The sequence below is a fragment of the Buteo buteo genome, chromosome 12 (genome assembly GCF_964188355.1).
Source record: "Buteo buteo chromosome 12, bButBut1.hap1.1, whole genome shotgun sequence".
Classification (NCBI taxonomy): domain Eukaryota; kingdom Metazoa; phylum Chordata; class Aves; order Accipitriformes; family Accipitridae; genus Buteo; species Buteo buteo.
In genome coordinates, this window is record NC_134182.1 from 9002054 (window position 1) to 9024634 (window position 22581).

The following is a 22581-nucleotide window of genomic DNA, read 5'->3' on the forward strand; positions in this document are numbered from 1 at the left end:
TCAAGAAGCCTTCTGTATCTTTTTCAGAACTTTTATTGATTTTTGCAAGGCTTTTTGAGGGCTGCCAAAAATTCTTTTAATTTTATAAAGGACACAGTAGGTGTAACAGGAAGTATAGAACAATGGCAGAACAGAAATGAAATCTTGTTTGGACAAATTGAAGTGTAGCATTCAGTCCGTTAAATTGAGTGGAACAGAAGACTTATGGGAACTCTTTTTCTTGATGTCAATGCTTGTTTAGAAGTAGTTGGAGCTTTAATTTTGTAATCTACATCTATGTGGGACTGTGGAGATGAGTACTATCTGGACAATTGATGGTTGTGATGCATCTTTCTTCCAAAACACTTTAGTAAATATTAATGAAAATGTTCACATTTATCTTAGGTGAATTTGAAGCTAGATTTCTGACAGTATGCAGCTTTTTGTAATACTGTATGTAAGGTAGAAGAGGGAGATTAAAACACAGAAAGAAGTATGCTCTTTGGAGAGCCTTTTGCCTCTAGTTTCATCAAGAATTTTCAACAGCAGAATGGGAAAACCAAATTCAAATTAGTCTTTTATCTGGAGAAGACTGGGTAAAAACCAGAAATACAGGCAGCCAAGTTTGTTCAATAGGGGATAGTGTCTATGAAGTATGAATTGAATATAGTAAGTTACAAATGAATTATTTTTTTTCCTCTAATGCTAGCCCTTAAAACCACAGTGGAGACCTTGATTCCTCTGTAGATTCTCTAGGAATCCTCTTCAACATCATCTTTCTTGTATGAAAAGAAAACAAATGTTGACTTAGCTCCTTATGTACTGGAAAATATGTAGCTCAGGTTATACTTATGCATTCTGTCAGATGTAGAGAGTTTTATTCTTTGAAAGAATAATCAGAGTTTTATTTTCTTAATTTCTGTCTATGTAAATAAAATTGTTTCATGTTTAGAAGCTTATTGTTCCATCTGGTGATAGAAAAGCAAGGACTGATATATTCTTTTGCTAGATTTTTTTTTTTTTTTTTTTATTATGGTGACCTGGTACCTGTTGGTGCACCCAGAAATTATTTTGTGTTTGCATTACACATGTTTCAACTGTGTGTGTACAATTAAAATTGAACTGGAGGTAGTAATTTAATATATCTTTATCTTGCCTCTTTCTTTTTTTAGGCATGTTTCATTTACCGATGTGAATTCAATAGTTCGTTATCTGGCTAGAGTTGCTGGTTCTGCTGGCTTGTATGGTTCGAATCTGTTGGAACACACTGAGGTGAGAAGGAATCATGCCTCTCTTTTTTTTCCTTTTCCTTTTTCTCCTCTCTTTTGGCCTGCAATCGAAGTTTTTGTGTTTGCATTTTTGTTTTTTATTGTTAGACTGAGGTTCCAACTATGTGGGATGCTGAGGGTTTTGCTTTCTTAAGTTTGCTCCTTCCTATAAAGAAGAGTCATAAATTTGAGCTTACCCTTTCCCACCCCTGCAACAGCAACTCCTAACCTGATAATTCACTAGTATAATTCAGGTTGGAAAGTGGTATCTGCAGTTTTCCCTCTTCACTTTCCTCAGCTCTGTTGCCATCAGTTGCTACCTTGTAACATTTCAGTGTAACACCTAGGAACACTGTATGACATGGAAATATTGAACTAGTTTTTCTGTATATAACGGACAAAACCCTGACCCCCCCCAATTTCATTCAGTGAAATGTGGTGAGACATCGCCACATAGACGAACTGTTCCCTCGTGCAAAGTCCTGTATTCCATAATTCTTCCCTAGAGGTGCCAGGAGGGCACCAGAATTTTTGTGCCAAAGAGGAAACTTTTTTGGTCGTCTTTGCTTACACAGGTTACAAAAAATTATTAGGAACTGTGGATATGATATGAAATGAGAGGGAATTCTTTCTGACCCTAGCTCAGAATTTTAAGTTGGTAGCTGAAACTAACAGATAAATTCAAATTTATTTCCTCTGCAATTTGTGCAGAGACTGAAAGACTTGATTCAGGTCTTTTCTACAACTACATGAAGCTAGTAGTAATCGCTCTTCAGCTCATATAGCTCGTTTCAGGGGAAGTGTTGTCTTAGTGTATTGCTTGTAAGGTGTTTAAAAAGTTGTAGGTTATCTTGTGGCTATTTAAATCTTCTGACCAAAAGCCTTGTTCTGAAGTTAAGCCCTCAGACCTCTGCAAACACACTTTCAAGATTGGTATTTCTGATAAAATTCTTCTTTTAACTTCTGCATCTTTCAGAAATAGTTGTACTTTGAGAAGTACAGCGACAGCTGCATTTGTGGTGCAAATATTTTGGAGCATAACTGCAAATGACTGAACTAAATTCTGTGGTGGTGTAATTACATCTGTGCCTGCCACGTTGGCTCGAATATTGGAAGGATTCCTGATGCAGTTTGCAGAACACTTGCACATGAAACAGGGACAGAGGACTAGGAGAGACACTTAGTCTCTTACAGGATTGAGGGATTCAATTTATAGACCGGGCTACATTATTAACCAAGGGCCTGATACTTTTGTTTGTTTATGTACCAAGATATATTTCCTGTTATGGGAGAAGACTGTTTTGCAGGAGAGAGGGGAGGGAAATGAGGTGGGAGAGGGATTTGATTTCTTCAAATCTAAAAGGAGATGAGGCAGAGAAGATAGGGACTTGAGGGGAAAATGGTATACTTATCCAGTAGCAGTTCCAGGAAGATCAAATAGGTTACAAATATGGTATTTAAATAGTTGAAGGGTAATGACGATTATTATATACTGTGTGTGATAAATAAGTACCTAAGAACTGCTGATTATTTTTACCAATGGGAATAGCATCAGTAAGGTCGGTATTTTCAGCAGTTTGAATACCTCCTGAAGGAAATTAAATTTAATCATTTAACATAGTTCTGGGTGAATATTTCAGTATATTTTAAATGTTCTTTAAGCATATGTTATGATTTGTTGTCCGATATATTTAATGCTAATGTTCCATTTAATATCTTCTGTTCAGCTATTAAATGGATTATATATTACTTCAGCTTTTTTAATAAGCTTCTTTCTCATTCCTTTAGTAACTTTGACTATCTTTTGTCCCTTAAAACTAGATTGACCATTGGCTGGAGTTTAGTGCTACAAAGTTATCTACTGCCAGCCAGTTTCTTTCAGCAGTCCAAGAGCTCAACCACTGTCTGTCTCTAAGAACGTACTTGGTCGGAAACTCTTTGAGTCTCGCAGACCTGTGTGTCTGGGCTGTTCTAAAAGGTATCAGTATATGTTCTCGCTTTCATTGGCTTGCAATCAGTGTATACCAGGAGTCCTCAAATTTCCTGTTTTTGTGGATGCTAGTAGCAACTCTTAGCTATGTGCCAGACTGTATACTGTTGTGCATACTGCTTTGGCCTGTGCATCACTAGTGATGGGAATAGTATAGCTTAGGAAACCCTAGAATTTTTTTAAATTGTTGTTATATTTGGAAATTTATAGGATGTAATCATAGATAGCAATTTTTTAAACTTTTTTTGTGTTAACTGTAAGAATGTCTTTTTATTACATGTTGCCTAAATATGAAAATTTACTGTGGCCCAAAATTTTGCATGAAATATTTAAACTATTTTGTAATACAGAGTAAAATTAAATACACAGACCTTTCCATGACATTATCTTAGTAGAGCAAATTTCTTTGGTGTTTAGTTTGAATTATTAAGAGAGGTATATGCTACTCTGTAAAATACCCTTCAGAGGTTAAAATAAGCTTTGATGACCTGTTTTTATGGGTTTGGTTTTTGTATTCTTGGAGAGGTATGCCTAAAGTTGATAGGTGTCAATCTACCATTCAGTATAACCAAATTCCTCTTGAAAGTAAAATGCATATTCAAGATTAAAAGCTAACATCTTTACATATTTTTTCAAAGTTGCTGCTCCTGAGAGAAATCTGAAGGGAGTATACTTCTTTCATTTTTTTTCTCCTTTCCCCATCAGAATCTTTCTAGTGAAGTCACATTCCTTGAAAATTAGATTGTGGGAATACAGCACCTCAAAAATAAAGGGTAGTATTGATACGTGCTTCTTTTCTGATAAAGCTTAGAAAACATCAAATGTAGACACACTGGAGGGATATCCTATATTTCTGTCTTGAAAAAAAAGTTGTTATTAATTTTGAGGTGGGTGATGCAAATTAAAATATATGTTCCCCAGTCCCCTCCACCTTCTGCTTTGATGAATCCAAGAAAGAATGCAGTATGTTTGGGGTTTGGAGGAAGTTTGTTTAATTTGCTTTGGAATGACTTGTGTCCCCATGACTAAATGTCTTTTCAGAAGAGAGTGTAAGTAGATTTTTTTAAAAATCATAATCTTCTTTTGGTTTTAAAAATTGCTGTTGGTAATCATTTAATTTTTATAACTTAATAGCTTGAAAAATGATTTGTTTTCTAACAGATAATAACATATGGCAAGAGCAATTACAGCAGAACAAAGCTCCTGTCCATGCAAAGCGATGGTATGGCTTTCTTGAGGTACAGCGTGCTTTTCAGTCAGTAGGAGCCAAGTGGGTTTCTGGTACACCAAAGGTTAAAATGGTAAGATTTACTCGGATCCTCTGGAGAGAATAGCTTTATTTGTGTGAATACACTGTAAGACAGGTTGTTGTTGGTTTTTTTTTTAAGTTAGAGAATTAAAAGTTAAAAGGAATCGGTTGTACAGTAAATTATATTTTTGTAAACTCGTTTAAAGATAAAGCTGGAGCTTTCATATTTAGAAAGGCATGAGTGGTGTAGTCCAGAGCTTAAATGGAATCATATAAAAATGGCACCTCTTAATCAGCACTGCTCTTTAGACATATTGTTTGCTATTTCTAAAGAGGATTTTGAGATTCTGATAGACCTGCAAAGATTGCAGTCTTTCGTTGATTGAACTTGTTGATCACATACAGGTTAAGAACACTAGGATATAAAAACTTGGCTAGCAACTGTTTCCTTTTATGGAAAAAATTGAACAACTTCATGGGACTTTTCAGTCCTGGATCAAATTTGAAGACAGAATAACTTAAAACTCAAAAATTAATCTTGTTTTGATGTGTTATGAGTAATGTGAAACTTGTCAAGAGATGAATTTTGGGTCCAATATAGCAGCTTTTTGTTGTCTTGTTTGAATGGAGATCTTGGTGCAGAAGCTATTATCTAGAGTTTTATATCTGATTATACAGCTAATGCGATCTGTAATTACGTCTCTGTTAATTTTTAAGGCAACAGAAAAGAAAGCAGATGTTGGGAAGTTTGTTGAACTTCCTGGTGCAGAGATGGGAAAGGTCATTGTAAGGTTTCCTCCTGAAGCAAGTGGGTAAGAAACATAGATACTTTGAGAAGGTTCTGTTTGTGTTTTTTATTTAAAAAAAAAAAAAAAAAGAAGCGTGCTTTGGTGAGGATGTTAATCAGCTTATTAGACAAGACTTTTAAGCCAAAAGAGTATTTAAAGCTTTGTCCACATCTACGTTAGAGCTGTATGTTTACTTCTCCTCTATACCTCGTTGCACTGTTGCCTCAACTTGGAATAAGGAGGTTAGTTGCCAGCAGGTGACATGGTGCTGCTCAGCAGTGGGATGAGGAGAAGCAGAAGGACGGCATTTGCATGGATAATGGAGGCGTGTGCACTGACAGGAGCTATGATGTATAACTACAGTCTTTATGAGTTGGGTGGAAGGACTTGCAGTGCTTCACAAGGAAGCTTAGATCTGAGAAGGGAAAGATGTATGGGGTAGCCTCCCTTCAGGAAGCTTGACACTAGATGTATAATGGAGACCTTTGGACTGGGGGTCCAGTCTGTATGTAGTCCCAAAACACAAACTCCTTAAAGACCACTGAGTGGTGATGTGATGAGCCAATTTAATAAATACAATTTTCAGCCAACTTTTAATTTTCTGTTTACTTTTAGAATTGCACGATGAGCTGTAAAATTTCCATGATTGCATTTCTTCATTAAACAGGCTGTTTCGCATCATGCGACTTCTGTACTAGTGTTTCTTACTCTATTAGTCCAGTATAAACTGTTGCTCAACTATCCTAAGTTTTGTATTATGTTCATGTATTTGTATAACATATACTGTTCTCACGTTATTTTAGTAGCTTTTAGTGTCTTAATTCTGGTGTTTTACTTAAAATACTGTTCTTTAGGGACACGTATTTTTAATTTTTTTTTGGAAGTGATTTTCTTTTCATGGCTTTAGATTTTTTATATTTAGTTTAAATTGACAGTAGCTTTTTAGCTTATGTTAAAAACACAGCAACCACCATTTCAGAAAATTTCACTCTTCTGACTGGTAGGTTCAGATTATCTGGCAGCTACTACTGACTGTCATCAACAGTTGGTTCAAGTTAGTCTGTAAAACAGGAGATAATTGCAGTCCTATTTTTATATCTATAATGACACTCTAATTTACAGATTTAGGTATTTTTAACAGTTAACTACTAAATTTATGGTAGAAGAAACATAATCTACTTTCATAAATGTATAGTATTTCAACAAATATCCTGGGTTGTTTTTTTTTGTTAGACTTAGGTATTGCTTTCCATTCTTTTTCCTTCCCTCACCAAAAAAAAAAAAAAAAAAAAAGTCTAGCTGAAGTAGTACTGGTGTATATATTTATTTTTTATTTCCTTTTTAGGTATCTGCATATCGGTCATGCCAAAGCTGCCTTGCTAAATCAGCACTACCAAGTTAACTTTAAAGGAAAACTTATTATGAGATTTGATGACACAAATCCAGAAAAAGAGAAAGAAGACTTTGAAAAGGTATGATAAGAGAGCAGGGAAATCCATTCACTGTATAGCTAATTCAGAGGTAAATGACATGCAGATCTGTTCTTGCACACTTGTTTTGTACTAGATTTTTACGGTATCGGTATTACACTTAAGTCTTATGCTTGGAAGAAATTCCATCATCTTTATGTTGAAAAGCTTAAAGTCCTTATACTGGTAGCTTATTTCTTCCCTTTCTCCAATGTTTATTTTACAGTATATAGATATGCAACTCTTACAATACACTGTTGTTTTCATTGTATAAATACTTCTTAGTCCGTAACAAGTAATTTCTTTCAGCTTTCATCTCATTTTCTTGTCCCACCTCTTTCTTGAGGTTGTTTAAGTCTGATGTCATTTAATTATAGGCTGTGAATGAATGGTAAATGCCTGCCTCTCTTTTCTTTCACGCATGTCATATTATTCTTATGGCTTATCCTTCCTGGACAATGGAGCATTAAAAACACCACATCTGGCATGAAGAGGGTAGAGGTTTAAGAAAACTAGCTTTTCTGAATATTACAGTATACAATTTCACACTTTGCAGGTTATTCTTGAAGATGTTGCAATGCTGCACATCAAACCAGATCAATTTACATATACCTCAGATCACTTTGAAACAATAATGAAATATGCTGAGAAGCTTATTCAAGAAGGGAAGGCATATGTGGATGATACTCCTGCAGAACAAATGAAAGCAGAGCGTGAGCAAAGAATGGAATCTAAACACAGAAATAACTGTAAGATATTTTAAGCTTCCATCTTGCTTTCTTATCTTTTTAATTTGGCATCAAAACTTGATTTTTATTAACAAAGATGAATGAGATAACTAATCGCATATCTCTAAGGTCCTTATAGGAACTTGGAAGTGTTTAGTGCTTTGTTCTGCAAGGCTGGAATAAGTGTACATTTAGACAGGTGCAGTAAACTTGTGTATGGATGAATTCATAACCATTCATTACCATTTTTAAAAAATTCAAAATGTAAAATGTGTGAAAATGAATTCCAGTGTCTGAAGAGGGGGGGTGACATTGCTTTTTGTTACTGCAGTAATAAAACATGCTTCTGTATCAACTTCATAATACCTTAGAAAATGATTTATTTTTATTGTTCTTAGGTGTTAATAAGAATCTACAAATGTGGGAAGAAATGAAAAAGGGAACAGAATATGGACAAACTTGTTGTCTACGAGCAAAAATAGATATGAGTAGTAACAATGGATGTATGAGGGATCCAACTCTTTATCGTTGTAAAAACCAGCCTCACCCACGTACTGGAAGTACCTACAAGTACGTCCACTTCCTCCTTGTGTGGCCTGTGATTTTTGCTTTTTTCAGGGCATTTACCATTCCGTAGTAAACTTCTTCTAATACTTGGAACCTGCTAGCATTTTTCAGTCAGAATATGTAATGAGTCTCTTGACTTTCTGAAACTTCTGCAAATGACTTTTAAAACTTGTGAGTTGGCCGTCGTGGTCAGCAGTGAATATTATTTCAGTTTTGATCCATAAATACATTGTATGTCAGTGAAGACCTTCATGTCAAAACATGGATTAAGACTTAATGGCTGTATCTCAGACAACAAAGCTGTTTGCTTTAGCTCTTGGAGCTTAAACAGAATCATGGCAATTTCACATTGCTACAATTTTATATTGCTGCAAAACATCCTTGATCTATTTACCTGAGTGGCTGCTTCCATTTTCACAGCAGCTGCTGTCTTTGTGCAGAATGAAGAATTACTATGTTGTGCACTGAAGTAAGCCTACCCAATTGTTCAAGGCTACGGTTCAGTGCTTATTTGAAACCTCTGTTTGCAGCTATACAACTCCCTTTTTTGGAAACATTGATTTAATGTGTGTATAATAGTAAAGCTATGTCTGTGGGTAGGGGTTTGTTTTTAAACATGGAAGCTTTGCTTGTTATTCAGTCAACTAATGATTCTTTGTGATATTTAAGGGGGAAAAAAACACCTTTAAGTCAGCATTTTATGTATTTGAAAAGAACAGTAGCAGTGTAGGATTTCTTTATTTTAGTCTTGAATATTAAGGCTATGATCAATTAATTTCTTGAAGGCTTTCTTTTTTTAAAAATGTATTGTCCTCTGGATTTTTTTATGGACAATTTGTTGTCTGTGTGCTATTTTAGTTTTGATCTGAAAGATTCAGGATCATAGATTATAAATATTTATATTATATAAATATAAATTATGTTTAGTTCAAGTGTTTACATGTGAGGAAGGTGTTTTGTTCTTCTGCCCTGCTAATTGAATGTTTTTATTCTCAGGGTTTATCCCACATATGACTTTGCCTGCCCCATTGTTGATAGTATTGAAGGTGTCACACATGCATTGAGAACAACTGAATACCATGACAGAGATGAACAATTCTACTGGATCATTGAGGCACTGGGCATAAGGAAACCATATATATGGGAGTATAGCCGGCTAAACCTCAACAACACTGTGCTCTCTAAGAGAAAGCTTACATGGTTTGTCAACGAAGGGCTTGTGGATGGATGGTATGTTACATGGTTGTAGTTCAGCATTGTTCCTTAAGATACTCATGACTGATGCATGCGTTCTTTGTTTTAGACAGTGCTTAGACATCAAAGCAGCATGAATGAATATTTAAACTATTTAAGAACATAGATTAATTACAGTGGCTTCTGCATGTACAATGTGTATGTTTACTACTCTACAGTAACTGTGTACTTACATATTCATATCCTGTAATAAACATGAGGTAGCTTATTTTTGGACTCAGCTCTTGCTACGGGTGCTACTTACACGTTTTCCACTCTGAGTCATCCGATACATTCCTGAGCAATGTCAGAAGAGGGCCTGAATTGAAGAACTTCTGGTCCTATCCATCTAGTCAAATCCCTCCTGCCTGCTCCCCCCCACCCCGTTCTGTTCTTTTTTTCATGTTCACTGGATTTCTACAGGTAGTGCTCAGTGGCCTAGTAGCCTAGGTATTTTCCTAGAAAGGGTGAGCTGTGGGTTTACACTTCTGCAAGTAGTTTGGAGTCTAGAGAGGCTCCTTTGTTCATTTCCACAATGGGCTAGCTGTGGGAGCACACCACCTAAAGTCTTTTCCTTGTAGTACAGGAGTCTGAAGAAATCCATGGATAATGCTAAGTCAGACAACTCCCTGTAGTGTTTTTCCTGGGTGGTTTTAGGTGATTCTGTGCTCAGCCTATGGGAGCATCATTTTACACAAGTTCCTAGGCTGCCTGGTTGGCTTGCTTAGGTGTCCCAAGTGTGCTTGGTTTTGTTGGTTTTATTTTTTGATTGTGTTGGAAGCCTAGATTCCTAGCTTATGCATGGAGCCACTTTGCTAGAGCCAAAATTTTTTTATATGTAGCTGGTCTTATGATGACCTCTCCCTCCCTAAGCCTCCCTATTAGGTCCTCAGCAAGGTTTGATTTGTGTTCCCACCAACACGTATTTTACATTTCAGATTAGGCCTTTTTATTTCTTGCATAAGAGAATAAAATCATAGAATTCTATCACGTCATTGAGAGATAACACTGTCATTGTCACTCATGTCTTTCTGGTTTCTCTTGAGCAAGAAAGAATCAAGCCCTGTTGTTTCAGGTTCCATTATTCAGGTGCCATTGAAAAGGAAGTAAACGTTTTAGGGATATAACTTTTGCCAGTTTTTGAGAGACTTAAGATTGAATAGTTATAGGAAAAGAGCCACTTCACCAAGAGATGGCATCCCTCCCTGGGGTGAAGCAGAAGAAAATTTGCACCATGCATTTTGTATAGATAAGAGCTCAGTCTTTTCAGTTAGGTCTTCTCATTTAGCTCTTAATTCACACAAGCAAAGTACACTGAAGCTGTGCCTTTCGTGTGTGGCAGTACTAGTAAAGTTTTTGATCAGTGTAACTAATAGGTAGAACTTAGTGTGTGACACTGATGAAATGTCTTTTTCTACTAGGGATGACCCAAGATTTCCCACTGTGCGTGGTGTCCTAAGAAGAGGCATGACAGTTGAAGGGCTAAAACAGTTTATTGCTGCTCAGGTGGGTGTTCTCTTCTGATTCTTTGAATCTACTTAGAAAGGACAAGTTTTTGTGAAGTTTCAGTTAAAGTACTTGTCACTGGGAGGTTTCTTCTTTTGAAGGTTTGCTGCTTTCATGTGTACTGCTTCAACAATATTAAGACCTGTGAGCAAGTCCTGGCAAAATGGGGTAGCAGGTTTCTTACTTCAAAAAGTGTTTATTTTGTAAGCTCAAGATGCCTTTCTAAACTGTTTTAATGAATGCAAATCTTAGAGTGTTTGTAGTCTTTAAAGGACTTTGTTTGAAATGAGTCTAATAGCTAGAATATTTATATTAATTTGGTGGTTTTTTTCCAGGGCTCCTCTCGATCTGTTGTGAATATGGAGTGGGATAAAATTTGGTCCTTTAACAAAAAGGTATGTGCTTGCTTGAATTTGATGCCACTCTTGATATCCTCTTTCTGGGATATGTAGAGAATCCAGCATTCATTGGAGTGCTTATCACAACAAGTAGCAGTTGCAATATGTTGCATCATTTGGCACACTTTCAGGAAAATGGAATGTCCCCCCCTTTCTAACCTGAACTAGCACTAATCCTATTGATTCTCCTATACCAGTACTTACTTGCCTTACTTAGTACGGGGAAAGATAATGATATTTGCTGTAAATCTGATATGAAAACTGCATTTCATTTTTCTGCTTTCAAGCTGCGAGCTATCTGTAAGAAGGTATTACTTAATGCTTTTTACCTTAGCATATAGCTTACAGTGCTGTAAGCATACATAGCATAAGCTATCATTTTGCAGCTTCATAGCACAGTCACATTTGCTTATATAACAGGAGCTCTACAAACCCACTGAAAATGCATTATTCCTAGTTTTAAAAGGCTGCCCATTTCTGGTTTGGCTTATTTGTTAACATAAGCACAAATCTTATTCAATTTGGTTCATGTTGGCCGCTTTTCCTTTCTGTGGCAAAAGGACTAACGCGCTGGGTATACTGCCTATGTAGATAAAGCCAGCACTGCTGATGTTTCTGACTGAATGTCAATTAAGGAATATTGCATCTTGACATGGTTAGTCGCTTTTTGGCAGCGGATGCTTGGACACTATAATAAGGCGAATTGTTATAATGCTGATTGCATATTTTGTGTGATTGTGGAAACACCTGTTATTTTGCATTGGGATTCCTGCTTGGTTTTGCTTAGATGGTACCCAGATCTGTTCATTGAAGTAGGTTTTGCTTGTCTGGCATGTGTCTTGTATTTCTTCATGTATTTTGCATTTGGTTTGCTACATACACAAAGGTTTATGAATTGGTTCTTTCTGTTGCTGCATAAAAATATTTATGACTAAGAATTGGATTTGGGGGAAAAATCCACAATGGGCTATCAGGGCTCATTTTTTGAATTGGCTTTTAAACTGAGTTTCATAGACCTCTGACTCAACTCCTTGGACAGTACCATATTTATTAGCCAATTTTATTTACATGTATCTGTGCAGATAGTTTGCAATCTGAAATATGAGCAAAAAAAATTGGCTGCATGCAGGTAGTTCTGAGCTCAAAGACTTCATCAGTGTGAGAGCTCTTATTTTACAGGTTAACCTGTAATTATGCTACTGACTTTTTAACACTTGTCATCTGAGGAATGATTGTGAGTTTTCATGGGTAAAATAAAAAGCCTTGAAATAACGTTGTAAAATTCAGTCATTTAGTTATCAAAATTATGATATTAAATCACATAATACACCTGTATTTTGAGATACAGACACAAGTCCTTTTTTTAAAGTCTGTGTCCAGCATTTAGGAGTCTGACTTCAGGGACTATGGACTTACAAATGTGTCACTTCTTAAAAGTATATCATAATATCACCTTATTTGCTAATGTCAAGTAATTAGATGCTAAATATTTCTTTCTAAAATTGCCATGTAGTTTTTCACTTGAGCAGGAATAAAATAAGGAGAGAAAAAGTCACTTTATATTAATATAAAGCAGGTGTTTTCCTTTGTGTTAGTTTCCAGTTAAACTGGTAGATCTCTGATATTCCTTTTGAACCTAGACAACTCTTTTACTTGAATTGTGTTTTTAAGTGCCTCTGAACAGTTTGACAAACCAGTATTTCAGGTATGAAAAATGCTGTGAAAAACTACATCAGTTGAGTTTGAAAATGGACAATAAAAATACAGAAGACATTTTAGTGGTATCTTTTTCTTGCCACTCATGTTGTAGAAATCCTGATGAAGTCAATGTTATGGTGTTGCCTTATTATAGTATCTAATGCGTCTGTATTAAAATTGCAGACTTAATTGATGCTTCTTCTATAGCCAGGTCTGTCCCTGATTCTGCTGGAGTACTGACCTGGAAAATGAGTATGGGATCAGGTCTTGTGCTGCTGGAAAAAGAACGAACTGCACTGATAAATTATCGCTCTAAATTCAGCTACCTAGAAAGAAGGTGGTCCAGATGTAATAGCCTATGTGTATAGTAAAACTGTATCAAAGTACATTTTGCTATCTTCTCTTTGAGGCATTAGCTCATAATTTTAGTTACTTCTGGTGTCAGTAGTACCAAATCCATAGTTTTTACACAAAGTATTTCAGTAAAGATGGAAAATTGTGAAGTATTACCACTCTTTTCTCACTTTTCTCTTTTATAGCTTTGGATTAAAGCAACATTAAAGCAAACATAGAAAAATGCAGTAACATAAAGAATACCAGTTAATATTCCTTTTTGGTGGTTGTTGTTTTATACAACATCTTATTTCTCTGTCAATGTCATATATTCATGATCCACCTCATTTGTTTTCTGTAGGTTATAGACCCAGTAGCACCTCGGTACACTGCTTTACTGAAAGATGCAGTGGTCCCAGTAAATATTCCTGAAGCTCAAGAGGAGATGAAAGAAGTGGCTAAACATCCAAAGGTTCTTGCTTTACTCTCTTAATATTCTTGTATTGCAGATCAGTAAGGTTGGAAGTACCTTGGCTTGGAGCAGTCAGCAAGGAGAGTCCTGCTTTTAACTTGCTCAGGCAGCATGAGATAAAACCAAGGTGTACTTTTTTTTCAGAGAATTGTCAAGAACTGGGCAACTACTGAATGTGTTTGTTAAGAGGATGTAGGAAACTGCTTTTGTAAATAATGTAGAGTGCATATAGACAGTGCATTGAAAGGCCTTTCTGGGAATTTTGAGAAAAGGCAAAATATTACAAGTATGGAGTGATGCTCAGACTGTTTTTATTATTGTTTCATACTAGCTTTCACAGAGAAGTTTAAATATAAAATTTTATTCAAGCTTTATGGGTATAATACAGTAGATACTGCTTATCCATAAGAGTGAGAAATGCAGGAGATTTTTTTAAAATCTTCTATAAAATTAGACTTATGTAGATGTAGGGAAGTGATGTGTTAACCTGTTAATTCTACCAATCTCTGGATTTTTTAATATGACTTTTAAGTTTGGATAGCAAATAGTTATTATCAGAAGTTAAGAACTTGCTGATTTGATAATCTTAGTATCCAGTAAACAGAATAATATCCCTTAAGAAGGGGAGTATGTTACTGATACAATTCTCTTTTGGCACTACAATTAGGAAAGATGCTTTCCTTTGAGCGTGGCATCTCAAGTTCTACTTAAAATTCACTGAAAGCATCCCCTAGATGTCACACTTATCCTGAGAAACAAGTGACTATTGTTGAGGTTCTGCTTGACTTACTTGTTTTTATTTTGTTGCTCTGAGTGTTCCTGTAGCCATTTCTTGTAACAGAGAGGTGGACATCTAGTTTGCCCTCTTCCCCGTGGCAGATAAACAAGGAAACAGGTTTTGAGCAGATGCAAGTGAGAATCATGACTCTTTTAAGAGTCAAAAAGTTTGAAGTGTGGTCAGATGCCAGTCAACATATTAAAACATTGATATTAAAAATGCTGCCTCCAGTATATAATGAAATAAGTACTCATCAGAAGAAACAAATTTCAAACTCCTGATGGGTTGAAAAAGTCTGAACTCTCAGCTGTCTGTCTTTAAAAAAAAAAAAAGTTTATCTCCATTGTTGAGGTGCTTTAAAGCTGAGTATTTTTAGTGTTATAAGCGACATATTTCCAATTCTATCTTCAAAAATCTATGCAGCTGAGAGAAGCTTCATATTTGTTTCATTTTAACTATATAAAAAAGCAAAAATGAGAGTGATGAAGTTATTTTTGAAGGGAATTTGCATAGCAAAACAGAAACTTGAGAAAAACTGACTTAGTTTTTAGCTGTAATATCTTAAAGATGTATGGACCTAAAGGAAACGGGATATGCTATCAGTTGTGTTGGAGCTAGTATTTGATAGAAGATAGGGTTTTTTGAGTGTACTGTCATACGAATGCATGCAACACTTGTGAAGGAGAAACCTGAGAGTGTTATAGAAGAATATTACAGCTTGGCGTTACTGTTATTGTCTGCCTTCTATCCTCATCTATCTTCTACTGTAAATAAAGCAGTGTTTTGGCACTGCATTAACGTTAGTCAGCTTATATAATAACAATCTCTCCTTTGAAATTACAATCATTATTCACAGAATGCCGATGTTGGCTTGAAACCTGTGTGGTATGGCTCCAGAGTCCTGATTGAGGGCGCAGATGCAGAGACCCTGACAGAGGGAGAGGTGGTTACTTTCATAAATTGGGGCAATATTATCATCACCAAATTAAACAGGTAACCTGTTTACTGGTAGATGAAATTAATTTTTGCTTTTCAGCTTTTTGTTGATTTTTCTTTTAATAGATAGCTTGTAACAGTAAAATATTAATAGTTGTCCATATATGTCCATTCTGTGATTCTATATATAGATATCTACTTTGAAATATGCAAAACTGCATTTTAGCATAGAGCATATTTTACTGTAGATTCAGGTCTGAAATCACCAGGCAGTCATGATACTGCATGTCCCTCTCATCCGGTGTTATTCATGTTTCTACAGTAATATTTCCACTGTGAAACAGCTTTTTCAGACAAAAGAAAAACATCTGGAATTTTAACAACTTTCACCCTGTGACGAATACTGCTTTTGTGTACTAAAAACCTAAACCTATCATAGTTTCAGTTGTAGAACTGTTGAGGTGGGGAAGGAGACCATTAATGTCATCATAGTATCTTTGAAATGGTTGTGTTGAGACAGTGGCAGAATGGGGTAAGCTGGGATAGAGAACAGAAATACATAGAGATTTTTTTCCCATGTTCTTTACTGTCTCTTGATATTTAAGAAATCAAAATTAAAGGAGAACTTCAACAGGAGTGAATACACTCTTTCATTTCCTACATCTCCCACACTTCAAAAATGAACTCTGAATACTTGTTTTTCAGTGAGTCTATTGATGGTCTGTAGCATCAAATAAGAACTAATCATTTAGGCTTTACTCTTACCATTCTGTTTTCCTGTAGAAATTCAAGTGGAAAAATTGTGTCTGTCGATGCCAAGTTGAACTTAGAGAATAAAGACTTCAAAAAAACGACTAAGATCACTTGGTTAGCAGAAACTCCACGTGCACCACTTATCCCAACTGTCTGTGTTAATTATGAGCATCTGATCACTAAGCCAGTTCTAGGTAAAGATGAAGATTTCAAGCAATATATCAACCGAAATAGCAAGGTAAACTATCTTTTTGTCCCCTTTATTCCACAAAGCTTATGTTTGGTGGGGGTTTTTTGCCATCACTATTTCTAGTTACTCTTATTTTAATTTAAAGATCTCATTTGTCAACAAGCAAATCATGTGCTGGTGTGCCTAACTTCCGTGTTTCCATTTAACCTCTCATAATTTCAGAATTAAAATTTGATTCATGTTTTTTCTCAGGCATTACCTGGCTTTTACACATCTGGGACCAACACTTTGAATTTTTGCCTTGATACATTCTTATGATACGGCATCTTCTTGCTAGTACTTGTTCTGCTGCCCCTGGAATTAACTAACATTTCAACACTTTCAAAATCAGAAAATCACCACTGTCCTCCTACAGCTCTGCTATATTTCTTACTGTTTCTTGTGCTCTGTTAGATTTGGACTGATTTCTTTCAATACTTACAGCAAGAAGAACTGATGTTAGGTGATCCTTGCCTTAGAGAGTTAAAAAAAGGGGACATCATACAACTTCAGAGAAGAGGATTCTTTATTTGTGATCAGCCCTATGAACCAGTAAGGTAAGCTACCTAAAAATGGCCTAAGCAGACTTCACAGAATTTGCTTTGGCTTGCTAGGTTCTAATGTTTTTACACATGCATTGGCAAGAGTAATGTTGCCTGCAAATATTTTCCCCTTTACCATGACCTTTCTGTGGAATATTTCTGTGGACTGGTATGGCTTTTAGCTTGTACATTCCTACCTCTTCAAACTGTCTAAGCCAAGTACATGGCATTTTTGGTGCACCCCAGCTAACTTGGACTTAGTATTAGTAAAGAGGTCATGGTTTCCTTGTGATTCTAAGTATATAAATTAAGGAACAATGTTATGGAATAAAACAGGCGTTTGTCGAATTAGAGTGTGCACATACTATTTAATTGTAACAGTTCTTTAGCAAGCTGCCAAACATCTAAATTACACTGCATTGCAGCATAATAGTAAAACATAAAGAAAATTTGTGTGTAACAGGAATCAATGCAGATCCCCAGTTACGTAAATTTGGGTAACTACAGTTGTGTACAAAGATAAACTTGCAGTTATGCAAGAGCATCTTGTAGAAAGAGTAGAACATTTGTTTCAATAAATATTTCATATGTATCTTTTATTTCCTTGTTTTCTATAAAACCTTTTATAGTCCTTACAGCTGTAAAGATGCCCCGTGCATTTTGATTTACATCCCTGATGGACATACTAAGGAAATGCCAACATCTGGGTCAAAAGAGAAGACCAAAGCTGAAACTGCAAAGAGAGAGGTAAACGTGTTTTAGAAAAGTGTCATAAAAGGTATTACTGTGCATCTGTTTCTGTACAAGATTATCATGCCCAATACTTGTCTTTCTTTTAAGGCTAGTTCAGCTGTAAAAGGAAAATCTGCTCCACTTGTTGGCGATACCTCTACTCCAACCTGTACTGCATCTGAAGGTCACCTGGTCATTTACAACAGGGTGTCTGCACAGGGTGATATAGTTCGTGACTTGAAAGCTAAGAAGGCAGCAAAGGAAGATATTGATAAGGCTGTGAAACAGTTGCTGGCCTTGAAAGCAGAATACAAAGAGAAGACAGGCCAGGAGTATAAGCCTGGAAATCCTCCAGTATCTGTAACTGAACAGTCTTCAAAGCTTGAGACCTCTGGTACCCTGGACAGTAAAGCTCTGTATGATAAAGTAGCAGAGCAAGGAGAAGTGGTCCGAAAACTGAAAGCTGAGAAAGCACCTAAGGTGGCTAATTAAACTAATATTTTTTTTGTTTGGGTTTGCATAGCCCATTGTCCTCTGTCTTTGGAGGTAAATGGGTGCTTATGGATCCGTGTTTTCATAGTGATCGTCATTTGGACTGGGCTCTGTTCTGTCACGACTTGTGTTTTCTAATAGCTAGATATGTATGACAAAGTTTGTGTTAATATTCATAAAGATGCAAGTAAATTCCTATATTTCTTAGACTGCTGTTCTGAAACATGGACAGGATTCACCCCACAGCGTGAGTCGATTAAGTATCCAAATCTAGTCCTTGGGGTTAAAATGTCCTGCAGTATTTATTTATTTATTTAACTAAATATGGTTGAATTATGTGATTTCATAGGATTGACTTGTTGCTATTTAGACCTCGGAAACAAAACAAAACCCCAAAACCAGAAAGGAAAAAAAGAAAGTAAAGGTCCAAATACTACAGATAGTTTTGAGACATCTTCCTGTCTGGAACTGAGCGTAGAAAACATAGCTACTAGTAGCTGTGTTCTTTCCATTTTTTATAATGCAGAGCAAGAAAAGATGGAAAATAATACACTTTGCCTGGTGGTTAAATACTGTTCATAGTAGTGTCTTGGTGGCACCATAAAATCGAAATAAATGGGAAGATCTAAACTAATTGTCACAATTTTACTTAGGGTTGTATATCCCTTAACAGGAATTACTTTGTTAAAGTAGAAATCTAGTAGAGAAAACTCTGAACAACTCTACTAAATAGTTAAGAAAATGGAATAGGTGTACATAAACTGCAGGTCTTTTCATGAAAGCATTTAAGGTGCACTTCAGAGTCTTATGTCTCTTTATCTTTGTTCCTCCCTCTTTCTACCCCTTCCTTTCTCTTTCAGGATGAGATAGGTGCTGCTGTGGAAGTCCTTTTATCCCTAAAGGCAGAATATAAACAACAGACAGGCCAGGAGTACAGACTCGGAAGCCCACCTGTGGTCTTTGTCCCTCCTCAGTCTTCTCCTGTTTCTACTATTCCATCCCCATGTCCAGTAGACAGCAAATCTCTATACAACAAAGTAGCTGAACAAGGCGATGTGGTCCGCAAGCTTAAATCGGAGAAAGCTTCGAAGGTGTATTAGCAGTGAATACTTCTGAGTGGAACAATATTTTCAGTTTAGACTAAAACCTAAATACAGGTTTTGTGAATCTTGAGGAACAAAATATAAGCAAGTACTTTCAAATCCTACGAAATGCTTTTCCAAATTCTCTTAAGCTGATGATATGGCTGACTTCATGAGTTTTGTGACAGTGCATGGAGAACCTGGAAAATAAATTAACAAGTTCTTTTTTTAGTGATACAAGATAAGTGAAGCAGAATATAGGCAGTAACTTGAAAAAAGGGCTGTAACTTGAAAGCTAGAATGGCAATAATAAATTTGTTAGTAATTTGATAATGGCTGGGGAACCATTCTTTATTCAGAGTCAGAGTATTTGCTGCCATTGTCCAGTGTACAAAGTCAGGGACTGCTGTAACTGGAGGGAACTAAGCCGCCTAAATGGGAAGCTTTCATGGCACAGAAATCAGCCCTTACATATGCTACATGATTTGGTACATCAGTACCTTTGATGTGCAACTTGTAGGTGTTCTGGCTAAAACGTTTATGACAGAACTCAATAATGACAACTTGTTAGTATAAGTTAGCGCTAAAAGTTTTATTACACCACCTATGTTAGTGCCATTCTAGTAAAGGTTATCTTATCTTAGCTATTGTGTTGCATCTCTGTTATTTCTGTCTTTATCTGCAACTGCTGTTTTTCCTTTCTTGCTTCAGGAGCAAATAGATGAGGCTGTGAAAATTCTTTTAAATCTAAAAGCAGAATATAAACAAAAGACAGGTCAAGAGTACAAGCCTGGAAATCCACCTTCAGCTCCTCCTTGTATACCTTCTACTACACTTCCATCTTCTTCTGTATGCTGCAGTAACTTGGCACCCTGTAGCTTAGTGGACGGCAAAGCACTTTATGATAATGTAGCTGAACAAGGGGAAGTGGTACGCAGACTCAAAGCAGAGAAAGCTCCCAAGGTATAATAGTAAATATTGAGTAAGCAAGTGTAATTCTTACCACATTTTGCCACTGGGGGGAAACCTTTTACCAAGTAAGGATCAAATTCCCTTATGTCTGGGTCATAGCTTAGCTATCAAACTTGTTTGGTCTGATAATGCCACACAAGGCTACTCTGATGCTGGATACTGTCTTGACTCTGAGATGTAAATTAGAAATTCAGCCTCTCACATCTAGATAAATAGGCACAAGATGGCAGATGTCAACCCTGCAGAAGTTTTAAATGTATTTTACTTTTTCTTGCTATATTTGGGACAAGTGAAGATAAAAGTATCCAGTGTGCTGCAACAATAGCAAGACTTTTCAAAACTTTACAAATTCAGTGATAGTTGTGGAAAAGTATATGAGACAAACCTATATGTTTTCAGGAGCTGCTGGGTTTTTTCTGCCTATATTTCTACCTTGCAGAATTGGTTTTGTTGTCGAGTTGGTTTTTTTGTTTTGGTTTGTGGGTTGTTTTTTTTTAAAAAAAAGCACTTTTCTAAAACAGTTTATTGTATTTTTCAGTGTAGATTCTGTTGCAATTATTAATGGGTTATAGCTGGCCAGGTGGGCTAGGGGAACATTCTGGTACAATGTGACAGCTCTCAAACATATTCCTGTTGCTTGGGGAAGAGCTATTACTTGAGTCGTCTCATAATTATGAAGCACTGTTTATTGCTAGATGGAAATTTTATTTTCTTAGCTTGAAGATCAATGCTTCTTGTCAGTTCTCTCTTTAATTCTCACCAATACATCTTGCTATTTGTCCTCCATATAGGATGAAATAGATGAAGCAGTAAAACTCCTTCTTTCTCTAAAAGCTGACTACAAGGAAAAGACTGGGGAGGACTACAAGCCAGGACATCCAGCAGTATCCCAAGGTGCTTTGCCTCAGGCATCAAACACAGTACCCAGTGGTCCAGACACACCTGAAGCTAAAGCCCTGTTTAGCAAAGTAGCTCTTCAAGGAGACGAAGTTAGGAAATTGAAATCAGAAAAAGCAGAAAAGGTAAAAGCATACTGTAATATAAAAATGCAATATGTATTTAAATCTAAAATTGTATTTTAAATTCAGTGTGATTATGGGAATTAGAAATGTATGTAGGCAGCATTTGAATTCTGAGATCTGAAATGTACTTTTAAAATTATTCCTGTGAGATATGGTCCTTAAAATGTTAATGCATTTAAGTATTGGCTTTTGCAGATTTTCCCCCCAACACTGTGTGGATGTCCACAATCTCATACATAGATCCATTTTATTTTTTTGATAAGGCCATTTTATTCCTGTGATTTCTGTATGAATTTATCTTTTTTGTTGTTCTTCAAGGAAAAGATAGATGCAGCTGTTAAGGAACTTCTTCAGTTGAAGGCCCAGTATAAGTCTGTTGCAGGAGTTGACTATAAACCAATTTCTGCTAGTGGCACTGATGACAAAGACAAGAAGAAGAAAGAGAAGGAGAATAAGTCTGAAAAGCAGAGTAAGCAACAGAAGCAAAATGATGGCCCAAAAAAAGAACCTTTGCAAGGACAGAGTGGTAATGAGCTCTCCTCAAATGGATCAGGAGAGGGTCAAGGCCCTAAAAAACAAACCAGGTAAAGATGCGATCTTTAATCTATTTGCTAGAAACCGCAACTGTTTACCTCTTTTCAGATTTAGAGTTTTACAGGTTTCTCATTTCACTTGAAAGTATGGACATTTGCAAAATAACTGTGTTCATTTTCATATTTAGGATCAAGCAAAAGCAAGTTACCAAAGTTTATTTAGTGTCAGCTGTACCTCAGCATCCTACTGAGAAAAATTCTGCCTAGCCTGTAGAAAGCATAAAGCAGCATACCTACTCTGTTACTGTCACTGTTACTAAGAACTTGCTATGCTTCGTTATTTGCTTCTGCAAATGTGCTGCTGTATCTTGCTCAGTATGAACCCTGGAGGAAAAAAAGCCCTTATGCTTATGTCATTGTACCAGAGTTTCCAAAATATTTACTGCGAGTACCATAAGAAGTATGCAGGCCAACCCAGAGCAAGGCACTGCTGCTGTTGATGGTGGAACTCTCCAGTGATCATTGCTGTGCATCCCCTCTCCTGCTCCCACCCTGAAAGTTTACAAGTCTTTCCACAGCATGTATTATGCAGCACTATTTATTTCCTGTTTCAGATACATAAATCACATGTTAAAGACAGAGATGTGGTTATTTTGTATAGAAATTATGCCAGAAAAATGGATTTTTCACCCTTAAAACTTCTCTGCTTATAGAGATACAAAAACTTTACTTTTGTCTAGCATCATTTGAGTCTGGTGAGTTTAGCCTTCTTTAGAATCTTTTAGGTTTTTTACTCGTAATCTTTACTTTGATGGTAGGGTCAGTTTTCTGT

At 36.2% G+C, this 22581-nt stretch overlaps 1 protein-coding gene across 2 annotated transcripts in view; it reads left to right on the forward strand.

The window, feature by feature from the left end:
* The window catches only part of EPRS1 (glutamyl-prolyl-tRNA synthetase 1), a 41118-nt gene that overhangs the window by 6184 nt on the left and 12353 nt on the right, over window positions 1-22581 (forward strand). The window contains exons 3-22 of one of the 2 annotated variants that reach the window (XM_075042617.1): window positions 1152-1251; window positions 3069-3225; window positions 4399-4538; window positions 5204-5298; window positions 6620-6746; window positions 7300-7492; window positions 7870-8041; window positions 9035-9268; window positions 10693-10777; window positions 11113-11172; window positions 13568-13678; window positions 15313-15449; window positions 16176-16383; window positions 16819-16931; window positions 17546-17663; window positions 17757-18128; window positions 19001-19231; window positions 19934-20185; window positions 20986-21216; window positions 21535-21800. In XM_075042617.1, the coding sequence (XP_074898718.1) occupies window positions 1152-1251; window positions 3069-3225; window positions 4399-4538; window positions 5204-5298; window positions 6620-6746; window positions 7300-7492; window positions 7870-8041; window positions 9035-9268; window positions 10693-10777; window positions 11113-11172; window positions 13568-13678; window positions 15313-15449; window positions 16176-16383; window positions 16819-16931; window positions 17546-17663; window positions 17757-18128; window positions 19001-19231; window positions 19934-20185; window positions 20986-21216; window positions 21535-21800 (3402 nt within the window). The remainder of the gene's footprint in view (window positions 1-1151; window positions 1252-3068; window positions 3226-4398; window positions 4539-5203; window positions 5299-6619; window positions 6747-7299; window positions 7493-7869; window positions 8042-9034; window positions 9269-10692; window positions 10778-11112; window positions 11173-13567; window positions 13679-15312; window positions 15450-16175; window positions 16384-16818; window positions 16932-17545; window positions 17664-17756; window positions 18129-19000; window positions 19232-19933; window positions 20186-20985; window positions 21217-21534; window positions 21801-22581) is intronic. The other variant, XM_075042618.1, reaches the window with a different exon arrangement.